The sequence below is a fragment of the Leguminivora glycinivorella genome, chromosome 21 (assembly GCF_023078275.1).
Source record: "Leguminivora glycinivorella isolate SPB_JAAS2020 chromosome 21, LegGlyc_1.1, whole genome shotgun sequence".
Taxonomy (NCBI): domain Eukaryota; kingdom Metazoa; phylum Arthropoda; class Insecta; order Lepidoptera; family Tortricidae; genus Leguminivora; species Leguminivora glycinivorella.
Genome location: NC_062991.1, coordinates 6,247,154 through 6,261,690, shown reverse-complemented (window position 1 = coordinate 6,261,690; position 14,537 = coordinate 6,247,154). Strand labels below are relative to the sequence as shown.

The 14,537-nt window shown below is 39.2% G+C and overlaps 1 protein-coding gene across 1 annotated transcript in view; it reads left to right on the top strand.

Annotated features, from left to right (window-relative positions):
• Positions 1 to 14,537, top strand: part of LOC125237502 — a 234,480-nt gene that overhangs the window by 149,923 nt on the left and 70,020 nt on the right. The window contains exon 2 of the mRNA XM_048144622.1: positions 3,826 to 3,987. Within this exon, the coding sequence (XP_048000579.1) occupies positions 3,827 to 3,987 (161 nt within the window). The 5' untranslated portion in view covers position 3,826. The remainder of the gene's footprint in view (positions 1 to 3,825; positions 3,988 to 14,537) is intronic.

Below are 14,537 nucleotides of genomic sequence, written 5' to 3'. Positions count from 1 at the left end.
CATGAACGGTGCGTTTTTAATTCTCCCACACCTCTCATCGAACGGTACAAGTTAAATACTTTCAAATTATAGGCAAGCAATTTCCTTTGGCAAAAAAGGTAATTATAATAGTTATTTGTTATACAATTGAAAAACGAGCAAGTGAAAGGATCCTATAGTTGAACCACGAGCGAAGCGAGTGGTTCGAGAATAGAATCCTGAACATAGCGAGTTTTTCAATACACGAGAAGTAAAATACATTTCCACCCGTGTATAACACAAAACTTTTCCCCTCACTATAGCGAGGAAACTACAACGCAAAAAATGCGTTTATCACTGCTTCCAGTAGTTCCACAGGCGGTAAATCATCTTCATTACTAGATTCACCTATTTTTATAAATTTTAAAGCAGTTAATTTGACTATATTCAAGGTCAAATTACTTTACCCACTAGTGGATAAAATGCGTTTTTACCCGCTGGTATTAAAGGATAACGCACGTGTTTCCGAGGTAGTGAGGGGAAAAAATGTTTGTTCGTGCTAGGCGCCGGTCACCCACGTAAAACTAAAGTTTCGTACCCTTTTTCTACTAAATTTAGTTTTCCGTATTGCAGACTAAGTAGTTAGGTATAATATCTTTAAAAGCACCGATTACATACTTATTTTAGTAAAACAAAACCTTTCAAACGCATTTAACTTTATTACAACATCATACACAATTTCGTCGACATACATAACGCTACAGGCCCCGTAGCCGAATGGCATTTCTCCGACGCCAAACGAAAGCGATACGCCGCTGGCTCTGTCGCGCCAATACGCAAGCGCGATAGAGATAGATATCTACTAGCGCTTCGTTTCGTGAGCGTTTCGTGAGCGATTGTGCCATTCGGCTAGCCACCCTGATGTGCCGACGGAAAGTTTCCAAAATTCTGAAATTTTCACATAAGAAAGCTTTGGAAACTTTCCATACTTTGTATGGACAATTGTATAGATGGAAACGTTCCGTTACATAAATTTAAATTCCCTTTATTTTTCCTGAAGGTTTCGAGAATTTTTCAGGAAATTTGAAGATTTTTTGGAATGTTTCCGCAATTTGCACAAATGCACATCACTACATAACACAGAACGTCAATATCGTCAGTTGCACACAAAGGCTCTCATATGAAACGACAGAATAAAATAACAAGTGTAGAACTGTCAGCCTTCATGGAACTTTGTGGCAGTAGGAGTGGGATAAACCGCATTGTGGGAAGGTTCTATGTCATTCGGCTTGCTTAGATGTCGCAGCCTAGTTATTTCCTCAGTAGAAACCATATAAGATGGATCCTTGTAGCCTTTAGCACACCTCGGACACTGGCGATCAAATATGTATATTGAAAGAGGCGCATTCCTAGCACACAGTCTTAGCTCGTGTAGGTGAACGCGAGCACGCATACGCTTGTATGAGTGAAATATGACAGGTCGACTGTTCGCGTTTTGACAGGCGGTAACTGTGAGGTAACCGAGAGGGGGTGGGTGGCACTTTCAGCGGGGAGCGGGAGTGGCCATACTGTACGATAGTACTTTTTATTATACTGTGCCCCTAGTGCGTTTTCACATTATCCGATCTGATATCGGATGTAGGACCGATATCCCATATATTTAAGACGGCATTTGGCATTTGACAGCCCACTAACCTTGAGTTAGGCGGGTGGTGCAAGTGACAAGTATACACGGTGCTCGTGAGCATTTCGAGAGATTTTAACCACGCATTTCTGAGGCTAAAGGAAAGATTTTATTTTAATTCACATGAGGAAATTTTGCCAAAAAAAATTTTTTTTTTTTTTTTTTTTTTTACTGTTTTCGAATGTATTGTCACAAAAAAGTAAATGTTATTCATAAACCCCGTGTGGTGACGGGTTAAGAATTTCACCACCCCCTTTCTTCCCGTGGGTGTCGTAGAATTCGACTGTGGGATATGGGTTAAATTGTGGCGTAGGCGAGAGGCTGGCAACCTGTCACTGCAATGTCACAATTTCGTTTTATTTCAACCCCTTTTTGCCAAGAGTGGCACTGAAACTTGATTAGTTCATGTGCTCTGCCTACCCCTTTATGGGATACAGGCGTGATTGTATGGATGTATGTATGTATGTATGTATGTATGTTATTCATAAAACTAGCACTTCACATGAATTTTGACGTTTTTTTTCCAAAAACCTCATTTTTGAAAGCTTTTATTTCGTACTTTTGGGCATCTATCAATGAGGATAGTGAGATTAATTGTCCATAATGGCATCAACATCGTTAAAAAAGCCTTTTGTACTGAGTAACAATGAGAATTTTTTTTTTTTTCAATTGGTCATAACTCTGAAACTAGGCGAAATCTAGAAAAATGTAAGTATATGACATTTTAGTCTTAAAATGGGATCAGGAATATGCTCTTAAAGTCTCTCGCAATGCTCACAAGCACCGTATATTTCATTCTCATAATAAAATTATGAATGAATGATTCACTGGTTTACAGTTTACTGTAGCAGTTAACTTGGAAAACAAATTTCAATGAGAATAATGCTTGTAACCAACGCGCGACGCGTTTAACTTCTACAACCGACGTAAATGTCAACGTGTAGTCTGTTGAGTTTCATGTTGATATTTATAGGAACCAACATTAATAATGCACTTGAATAATTTTAACATTTTGAAGTTTTACTTCATTAAAGTTGTACACCCAATAACAGCCGTAATTACTTAAATATTATGTTTATTGATAATATGACGATGAAAGTTATATGTTGAAATTTTATAATTTCATTTTTTATCTGTTTAAGTATCTTTTGCATACCTATTGGTCGAACACACTGACACTTCCCTAGTTTTAAGACCTATTATGTATTTAGGTACGTGTAGGTATTCTTGCAAAATAAAAAGTTTGAAGTTTGAAATATTTCGTCACTCTTCACACTCTAATGTGAACACTTTAGGCCACTATCATCATCATTCCCTTGCCCTTTTTCCATTATTTGGCACGGCGCAGCAGATCATCTTCCTCCATTTCTCTATCAGCCGTCATTTCCATACTAATACCTTTCACTCTCATCATTGTTCACACATTCCATCCATCTTTTCTTAGGCCTTCCACTAACATTGTATCCACCTTCATATTTACCACTCGTTTTATAACATTGCTTTCATCTCTCCGCATTATATGCCACTGAACATATATGTATAGGCAGCTAGGTATAGTCTTAGTCTTCTAAATACCTATATAAAAGAAGAAACTGACTGACTGACTGACATATCAATGCACAGATTGATTACACCGCTCGGCTGGTCTTAGAGATTCCAAATTTGGCACGTAGGTTCCTTATGAAGTGTAGAGGAGCACTAAGAAATAATTTTTAAAAATTTACCTCTTAATGGGGATCCAAAGTTTGTATGGGAAAACAAGATTAAATTAGTACGCGGGCGAAGCCGCGGGAAGAAGCTAGTTTACAATATTTTCATAATAGGAACACCAAAGTTTCGTAAAAACACCAAGTACGGTAGGGTTTCCGAGATTTAAAAAGTTTCGGACATCTAGGTACATATGCTAGGACGATTGTCTACCAAAGAATCCGCTAAATAAATTAAAGCTTATTACTATAGCTGTGGCAAATGCCGGGATAACGTAAGGAGGATGATGATGTTTGTGTCTACGTTTGTCTTTGACCAGGCTCCCAGGCAGCCATTTTTTTTATAAATGGGTTTACTCTTGACCACAGACTAGCCAAAGGCAAAGACGTGGCCTACGATGGAGTGAGCTCGCCCAGAAGATGCCTGTTCACCCTTGATTTGAAGGTTGCCAGGTTAACCAAGGTTCCTTGTTCCAGGATGCCGTGGTACTGGCGTTTATGGGGCGCTCTGCTGTGCGCGTACGCAGTGCTGGCGCAGCGCGACAACGAGGGGCTGGTGCCGCGCGGCTCGCGCCTGCGCGTCAGCGAGCCGCCCAAGAGCGACGAGCCGAGCTGCGACCAGCTCAAGGCCATGTGGAGGTACATACAAAACTATTAAGACGATACAGAAGGGTCAATTCTCCATACAAACGCCCTCGACTATTTCCTCCCTGATTTTTGAAGATAGAGCAATGGTTTTTGCAACACAGATTATTATTATTTTTATCTGTGTCGGACCGTTTTGATTTTTTTATTTTCTTATTTTTGAAGACGCTAGAGCCCATGAAAAATTTCCAAAAACGACCTTATTGATTGTGGTGCAAAAAAGGTGTGGTATTCAAAATTGGTAACAATTAGGCAAAAAATCTAAACAGTCCGACACAGATTATTTCATTGTTATTCAGATTCTCAAATTTCATTCCGTTTAAATAAGTTTTGAAGGAGGAAACAGTCGAGAACGGAACCTCGATTTTAAAGATTTTTTCGCAATATCTTTTAACTGAGTTGTTCTTAGTGGACATTTTTTTTTTTTCGATAAATCTGGTAAATAACACTAGTATATTTAACTGAAATTCCCAAATTGAAAGGGAGGCCTTTCCATTTTAGCAATTTCGCTCCCGTAGTGTCTTCAGTATATACATAATCGACCGACAAGGGGCTGATCCCGCGCGGTTCGTTGTGCGTCATCAAAGCGAGCAAGAGTAATGCACCGAGTTAGTGCGTTTTCACATTAATCTGATATCGCATGTAGGACCGATCCATACTAATAGTTATTATAAATGGGAAAGTGTGTGTCTGTTTGTTTGTCCGTCTTTTACGGCAAAACGGAGCGACGAATTGACGTGATTTTTTAAGTGGAGATAGTTAAAGGGATGGAGAGTGACATAGGCTACTTTATGTCTCTTTCTAACCCTTCCCTAAAATGGGGGGTGGAAGTTTGTATGGAGCATTACGCCGAATTTCGAAGGAAGTTTCGAATTTAACGCGAGCGAAGCCGCGGGCAAAAGCTAGTATCCTACACATTTAAATTTTTACTATTGAAATCCTTCCGACATCCGATATTGAATCGGATAATGTGAAAACGCACACGACCAACTCAAGGTCACGTGGAGGTCAGTTTCCATGTAATCTTTTCTTCTTTGGTTGCTCTACACGCCATCACGATTTTTCACGTACAGTCAACAGCAGAGGAAACTGATGAAATAGGGTCCCAAAACAATATATAAAATAATTTAAGTCAAATGTTACTGACTATTATAGTTTATTAGAAGTAAATGTATACATAAAGTGTCATAAGTAAGTGATCACATTTATTTTAATTCTACAAAATTAAGTGACATGCCATTCAAACAGTCAAAGTAATTGTTGAATGTTTCAAATTAAAGTGATTAGTGATTATGATTACATAATATCTATAAAATACAGATTTATGCGACACCTCGGAGTACAAGTCAGATTTTCGGTTTATATCGGTTACATTCGTGAGACAAACGTGAGACACGACTATGACACCTCTCATGTCCGCTAAGGTTTGAAATAAGGTTAGGTACAACATATGATTTTTGAAAATAAATCCTTTTTTACCGAACTTTCATTCGGTATGTTTTGACAATGAGGAGGCACACTCAAAAGTTATGATTGATGGATTTCATACGTGAGAGCGAGAAGATGATATGTTTTCTCTCTCTCACACATGACATGCCTAGACACTTGCACAGGCGCCGAATGGCGGGATTATTTAATTGTCAGTGTGCCCTACTCATTCGACTGATATGACATTGTGTATCATTATATCGATTTGAAACATTGACTTGTGACTTCGTTTCTGTGTCTCGGTGTTGTTATGATCATTTTCTTTTGACTAATTAAAACATCATTTTAAACTGACACGTTGTTATAACTTGTTACATCTGGCACGTCATACTAGAAGATGTTTTGAAACGTTGATTTTGATCACTTATTTTTGACGTTGACTGTACCTAATGCAGTATCAGCAAAGAGTGACCAACATAGCTGAATAATTCAAAGCCATGTGGACTTTTATCCCACAGTTGACTTCTACGGAAGGAAAATGAGTAATGGAATTAACCCCTTACCTCACAGAACCCATTATAGACTCAATATTATTATGAACAATAATTACAACAATAAATTGTTCTGATAATTAGGTTATATTGGGCCTTATAATTAGGCTTACCTGAATAAAGATATTTTGAATTGAATTGAACGTGAATTAAATGACGAAAACATCACAATTAAGTAATCTAAAACATACAGCAAAATTATGTGTTACACATACCTCCCACGCTAAAGTATTTTTTTATTAAATGTTACCAAGATACTATTCCCACGTTTACAAGTTTCTGAACTTCAAACATCATAGCAATCAGATGACAGAACTACATACAACAAGCGTAGGAAGCGGATATGTACAGGAAAATTACATTGTGGTCGCAAAGTTGCATATTGCCGGCCTGTTTGACGACTAACTTTCACGCTCGTGAAAGCGGCCGAAAGAGGTGATTTACTGTTTTAGGCAATGTGTTTGAGTGGTAAATATGGAAAAACACGCAAAATGTTTAAATTATTTGCTTTATGTGAACTCTCAATTATTTCATTTATTTATCTTTTTTCTTAAGCTAGGTTTTTTACGATATGAATATAAAAGTAAAATAAAATAAAAACACTTACAGAACAATATAAAACATATAAACACATTATAAAAAACCTAACCTAGGGTGCCGCCAGCAGCGGGGCAGGGCCCAAGCTGCCGGTGGTTAGGGCTCCAGAGAGAGGAACCGTCGGACTATCCGCGCTGTGTCCAAGAGCCTTCTGCATCTGGCCCTTGATCCAGCCACCTAGCGAGAGTCTCTTAAGATGTTGGTCGAGACTCTTCGCTATGAGACCGTTCGCTGAAACGACTATCGGAACAATGATCGTTGATTCAACATCCCACATGGTGGTTATCTCGTGAGCCAAATCTAGGTACTTACTGGACTTGTCCTTCTCGGCTTTCACGAGATTCTCATCATGGGGGATGATGGGGGGGGGTGATGTCAACGAGCATTGCCCGGCGTTGCGGTCGATCTATTATCACAATGTCAGGCTTATTGGCTACAATAGTCCTATAGGCACGACCATTTTCGAGAACTGGCGCAGGTAAGTACTTACTTCGCGGTACGGTACGGTACTTCGCGGTCCAATAGGCCGTATTGAAGAGCAAGTTGCTGGTGAATAATCCTGACTACGAGATTATGTCTGTGCAAGTACTCGCCGTTAGCAAGATGAGAAAAACCGGAAATGATATGCCTGAGTGACTCTCCCGGACGGCGGCATGCCCGACAAATGTCGACCGTACCGTCCTTCAGGATATATTTCCGGTAGTTTGAACTCTCAATTACGAGTAATGAATACATTTTATAGAGACATTCTTACACATTGACTCTCACAGTAAGTTAAAAAAGCTGGTGTAAGTATAATAGAGGTACTTACGTATAAGAATATGCGTATTACATACATAGAAAACATGACTGACACGCTTAAATGCTCACGATCGGTCTGGCGCAGTTGGTAGTGACCCTGCCTGCTAAGCCACGGTCCGGGTTCGAATCCCGGTAAGGGCATTTATTTGTGTGATGAACACAGATATTTGTTCCTGAGTCATGGATGTTTTCTATGTATATAAGTATGTATTTATCTATATAAGTATTTATATCGTCGCCTAGCACCCATACTACAAGCTTTGCTTAGTTTGGGGCTAGGTTGATCTGTGTAAGGTGTCCCCAATATTTATGTATGTACCTATATGTATATGTAAATACACAAATAAATGCCCTTACCAGGCTTTGAACCCATGACCTTAGTTAGGCCCCACAGGGACACTAGGTACCTGATGACAGTGATGACAATGCTAGGCCTGACTGACAAATCCTTTGACAGACAAAATACTATACCGTCGTAAATCAGTTTTCATTATAAAAACAGTCTAAAAGAAATGACAAATGTTCAAAAACAACCTTCTACCCGCCGATATTCGATACAGATCATTTCCCAACAAAAGCTACATGATCAAACTCAATTTGGACGAACCATAAACATTGTATCAATTTTATACCCGTCACAGACCACTTCAACTAGATAGAGCAAGCCAACTCACTCACTAACACATATTTATACGCAACTATGGGAACAAATTATTTTTAACAAATATTTTGATTTTCGTTTTTAAGTAGTCACACTACTATATATAAATAAATTAAAAATCGAAATAAGATATCATTTATTAAAGAAAAAATGACGAGCACCACCAGTGGTGAAGGTCGGATTCGAACCGGCGTCTTTAGCAATCCGGGCTAACGCCATGAACCCCTAGGCCACCTCGCCACAGCGGAAGCCGTCGAAATTTCTCTTCTATATGTCATCTTTGTAAGACTAAGCGTCTTTGACCAACTCTAAGGGCAAGCAGTAAGTGCTTGCATATTTATGTTTCCCCGTGGCAATTTCATATAGTCTATCTCCCACCTAACTATAAAGACAATCAATATCTAAGTGTTTTGGCTTGTCTAGAAAATGTTGTCTGTAAATACCCAGATTTAGACATACTTTTGATAGGGGATTTTAATTTGTATTCCTGTAGTTTAAACGTAAGAAATCAATTTAATGAATTCGTTGAATTTTGTAAATTGAACCAGTTTAATGGTGTAGAAAATGCTCATGGGAGAGTTCTAGATCTAGTTTTAACTGGTTTACAACCTGAAAGAGTGAGTGTGACTGATGATGTGGAGCCATTGGTACCAATTGACGAGCATCATCCTCCGCTAGAGGTGACACTGTCGGTGCCACGAGGAGCCATACCCTCTAAACAGCCTCCAACTCCAGCCTATGATAACAACTTTGCCCCTAAATGGAACTTTCGCAAGGCTGATTTTGTTACCTTGTATTCTGATATTGCAAACATTGACTGGTCAGAAGTCTTAGCAGAAAATAATGTGGATACCGCCGTCGATGTATTTTATACAAAGTTGTATGCGTGCATCACGAATAATGTCCCTTGCAAGCCACCGTTCAAAGCTTCTCGCTACACTTATCCTTCTTGGTATACAGCTGACATAATACGGAACATTAAATATAAGTATTTTCATTTAAAGCGGTACAAGGAGAAAGGCGAAGAGTTTAACAGAGAGCTTTTCAGGTACTACAGGTCTCATGTCAAAATGTTAATTGATGACGCCTATCGTCAATATATCAACCGAGTGGAGCATAATATAGGCCAAGACCCTGCATCATTTTGGACCTATGTAAAGTCCAAAGCTAAAAAAAGGTCCACCTGTAAGGAGTATAAATATGCGGGAAAGTCAGTGGTTGGGCAAGAAGCAGCCGATGCCTTTGCTTCATACTTTGCTTCAGTGTTTCTGAATGATGTGCCTAAGTTAGATCCTGAGGAAGCGTCGTCGCAAGCAGCATCAAGCAGAAATACTCGTGATGCGGCTCATATTTCTTTAGAAAGCCTGTCTGGGTCGGAACTTCGCGGCGCTGCCAAAAGCTTAGGGCTCGTTCATCTGCCGGTCCTGATGGAATTCCTCCTTACCTTGTTAAAGATTGCATATCTGCACTAGAGGTCCCCTTGCTACACATATTTAATATTAGCATAGCATCTAGCCAATATCCAGCAAGGTGGAAAATTTCTCGCGTGACACCAGTACCCAAAGGAGGAAATCTATCAGAAGTTACCGAGTATCGACCAATAGCGGTTCTTTCAGTTTTTGCGAAGCTGTTTGAGACGATGATCGAAAGACATATTAGCCGGCAGATTGCAGTGAGCTTGGCTGACTCCCAGCATGGATTTCGGAAAGGCCGTTCGACCACTACTAACCTTATTGTGTATGTTGATTACATTATGTCGCAAATGGAACTGGGCCACCAGGTAGATTCGGCTTACTTCGATTTCCGCAAAGCTTTTGACCTGGTTAGTAATGACATTTTGCTACAGAAGTGCTCTGCTTTGGGATTTACACCAAAGCTTCTGAGGTTCCTCTCCAACTACTTACGCAACCGCAGTCAGTTTGTCCAGATGGATGGATGCCAAACAGTACCATACTACACGCGATCAGGAGTAAGCCAGGGCAGCACCTTGGGTCCTACTTTATTTAACATCATGATAAATGATTTACCTGATGTGATATCCACCGCAGAGTGCCTTCTATTCGCGGATGACCTAAAGCTGTTTAGAAGCGTGCAGCATATGGCAGACTGTGAAGCGCTACAGCGTGACATTAGCAATGTTGCGGCCTGGAGTATTGCAAATCGGCTTTCCTTTAATGTCACTAAATGTAAGCTGATTTCATTCTCCAGAGCACGTGCAGCTAAAACCCCTCGTCATATCATCTGCTAGGGGTACCACTAGAGAGGGTCGATGTGGTCCGCGATCTTGGTTTGACCTTAGAATCACATTTAGATTTCCGTGCGCATATAACTGAGATCTGTAAGCGTGCTAATAAAATGCTAGGTTTTATCATGCGAACTGCGTCGCAGTTTCAGAATCCTAAAGTGGCAATGACTCTGTACAATGCGTATGTTCGTAGTAGGTTGGAGTTTGGTGCATGTATCTGGGATCCTCATGAAGCAAAGTATTCTCTCATGGTGGAAAGGATACAGAGAAAGTTTGCCCGTTATGTCTACAAAAGGACGTACGAATACTACCCACTACTTTTTCCCTCATTATTTGTGTCTGGAATGGTAGGACTAGATACTCTAGAACTACGGCGGAAAATGTTATTAGTAATGCATTACTATAACCTGTTGCGTAATAGAATTAATAACAGTAAGGTGCTTGAGCGGATAGGACTGCTAGCTCAGGCGCCGAGAACGTGTGTACCTGGTGCCAATGAGGGTGGCGCTCTGCCGCCACGACGCAGAAGAAGACTGTTTGCCGCAGGCGGGGTGCGCACGCGGCAAGCTGGTAATGCTCCCACCAATCGGGCACTCTCACTCCTAAATCAACTTTCAGTCGAACAGCCTCAGGTTGACGTATTTTTTGACTCCCCAGGGTCATTTTTGACTGGGTTATATATGTTTTTAAATTTAAGTGTGTAATGTTTAAATATGTATTTGTTTTTGTGTAAGTAAATTGTAAATTATGTAGCATGTAAGCGTCTTGGTTTTAATACTGTAAGCTTGTATGTTGTATGAATAAATAAATATAAAATATAAAAAATATAAAATATAGGAACGCAACAGCTTGATCCAGTTGTGTCAACGCTTACAACCAGCACTCGTGTAAATTAGGAATAATTATTTAAGTACTGTAATAAATTTCATCATATCATTTACAAAGAAAAAATTGCCAAGGTCAGTTTACTGGACGGATACCTAAGCCGCTCAGCGGTTGGCAGTCACGGTGTTAATTAAGGGTTTCCAAGTAGGTAAATGACAATTTTCGAAGGCTTGTGGCGCCCCCTGCCGTCCGTAGAGTATGGTTCGACCTCATAACTGAATCAACTCAGATGACTTCAAGCTAGCGAAGAGAGATGGCGCTGTCATAATTACTTACACAATATCAGTCACACTACTATTAAACTATAAACTGAAATAGATGACGCTGTTCAACTTCAATTGCGCTGTTCAAGTCGTGTTATTTTACCAGTAAAATTGTACAGTGAGCTACAAAAGTGCATGACTCAATCAATTCATCATCAATTAATTCATTCATAATATCTCCATGCATGCATGCAGGTGAGAACTGCTGTGGAGGCAAGTGCAAGTACAAGTAAGTTTATACAAAATTATGTACATTTAACTCTGTTTGTTCTCCTAATAAATAAAAATAAAATGCAATTTCGCAGCTCAGGTACACAGCTGTAGGTACATAGGCGACCACTCGCTTTTTGCACCGTTCATAATGCGGCGTCTACGTAATCTGTGATCGATTAACGCCGTATAATCACGTAATTGGTTCGAACGGGCCGTAAACAACCCTTTTGTGCCTTTTCCGCTTCAATATCAATTTTACTAATCTTTTATTATGCGAGCACAAAGAAACCGGACAAAGAGGCTTCATACAAAATACACAAAGGCTGTATAAATGCTGAATACATTAATGCTAAGATCTTGCTGGATAAAGGGAAATCTTTCCATTATTTGTATTGAAATGATTTATTATTAAAATCAAATTATATAGGAGTTTGAAGAGATATGCAATATGGACCGACGACAGCTTATCGAATAAATTTGCACCGTAGAACTATGTCATACTGACGTCTTAAATCAAATTGCAAGAAATATCTTACTGCTTTTCATTTCGACATGGTTGTTGAGTGCCTAGGGTTGGCTGTACAGTACGAGAAAGTAACGCGAAATGCTTTTACCTGGTACGGCAGCTTCTTCGATCATATCTGCAAAAAATATTGTCAAATTATCCTACAATTTTTTTAATAGTTATTAGTCAACCTGCCCCTATAGTCAACTAACCCCGGTCTCCCCTACTAATGCCAGTTGAGGTTAAAGGACATGTTTTCTTTTTGGTTATTTTTATTGTGATTAATCTATTATCTTCTTTGTTTTGATTATTTTCATAAATACTATGGGTAGACTGAAACAACGTAATTTGAAGCCACCCTCGTTTGATATTTTTTTTGTCAATAACTGTCAGTCGGTCAATCTGAAGGGCGGCACTCATTGAGGTATATGTACTACCTAGAGGCGACGTTGCCAAGCGAAAACTCTGCACATGCTGACAAATGCGCGGGGTGCGGGGAGCGGTTATTTACGCGTAGAGTAGGTCTACCACCAGATGTGACACATTATTATATTCTGCCTAACGGGAATTTTACATTATAGTTAAATAAAATACGGATATTCTAGTCATACTTATTTATTTATTTACAACTTAAACAATACAAATTAATACAAAATAATTGTGCTGTATTTATCTTCTTCTTTAAAATACACAATGAATATATATATGTGTGGTCAGTTGGTAACCAAGTTTCCTCAGTACGATTTTTTTGGACAAAGCGTATCAATTGTTCCCTTTTTTCATGACCAGGGGGGTTACCATGACGTGCTAAAGCCGTTCAGTTTAGGTTGAAAGAGAGGGACGGAGCTATGTAACTGCTATAGCTGTGTCCCTTTCTCTCAACCTAAACTGAACGTCTTTAGTACGTCATGGTAACCCCCCAGGCCGAAGAAAACTGCAAAAAGTGAGCGTGCTAAAAATACAATTTTACTCAAAAACTATTAACTATATATATTAAATTTTATATTTTAGTAACATAATTAATGAAATAGTAAGTAGTTACTTAATAATTTTCCAAATAGAATTATTTATCTTTCGCAACTCTATTAGAGGTGAAACACATTAGTAGGAACAGTGTAAATGGCACATCTGCACGGTTAACTTTTTATAGTCTATGATTGCGTCACCAAAATGGCGGCAGTGTCGCTCCCGCTCGCGAGTTTGTAGAATATTCAATCTTAAAATATTATAGACGAGTTTTTTGTTTAATTTACCGATGAAATGTCACACCTGGCGGCACTGCTAATTTGGAGCTCGACGAGTAAACAAGGTAATTTCCGGTTCGAGCGCAATCTTAGCGGTCTCGTGTCGTGAATAATTTATTTTTCTTTTGCTCATTAATGTTGATTTAAAGTGTAATATCGATAGCTTATTATATGCAGTAAACTAACTATGTAGTGAGGAGCTAATGAAGAATTTATCTCGAAACGCGTTTAGCCTCTTTTTTTAAAAGCAACTTGCGTAAGCACCTATTTGCATTATTCGAGATTAAAGTCTACGTGATGTCTCGCACTAGGTACATTTTTTTTTTATATATGTATTTTATTATCGTCAACGGCCGGTAGTCCACGTGCTCTTGTAAAATCTATCTATCAATTAACAAGTGCTAACTCACCGTACACTGACGTACTTACTGTACCAAAATCACTAATTAATATTAGCTTAGCTCATATCACCTTGACACTGGCGAAATAGTTCCAATGATGGACTGAAGCCATTTAATAAAAAAAAAAAAATGGTAACTCTGCTATCGTGATTGCTTGTAAATTATATTGCTTATTATGATATGGTTTACTCTTACATTCCCGATATAAAGCTTTTAATTAGATGACCAATTAAGGAGGGTAAAAAAGGATAAAACAGGTCGCTCAAAGACAGATCCGCTTGGTTTTGTATTTGGTCAATTGGTTAACCGACAAATGTAACTACCGACATCAAAATATACAGATTATTTGTTTAAGTAATCTCTGTTCAACACTTAAAAGTACAGAGTGTAAAATATCAAGCATAGGAAGTTTGTAATGCCCGGAAAGCATTGAAACATGCTAGTGTAACGCGTTGCAAAGGCCCCACACAAAGGCATCACCTCGCAAAGCATCAGAATGGAAATGCCGATGCAGGGTAGGTACCTAGCCAACGTCAGAATCGCTTAAGCTTCGAAACAAGCTCTCTTCGCTCTTCTGTAGCGGCACGACAGAGCCTGGCCCCGTAGCGGCATTTCTGCGACGCGAAACGAAATCGAAACGCCGCAGAAAGGTAATCTGGCTCTGTCGCGCTAATACGCAAGAGCGATAGAGATAGATAGCTACGGAAGAGATATTATCGTGAGCGTTTGTGCATTCGGGTTACGCACGCA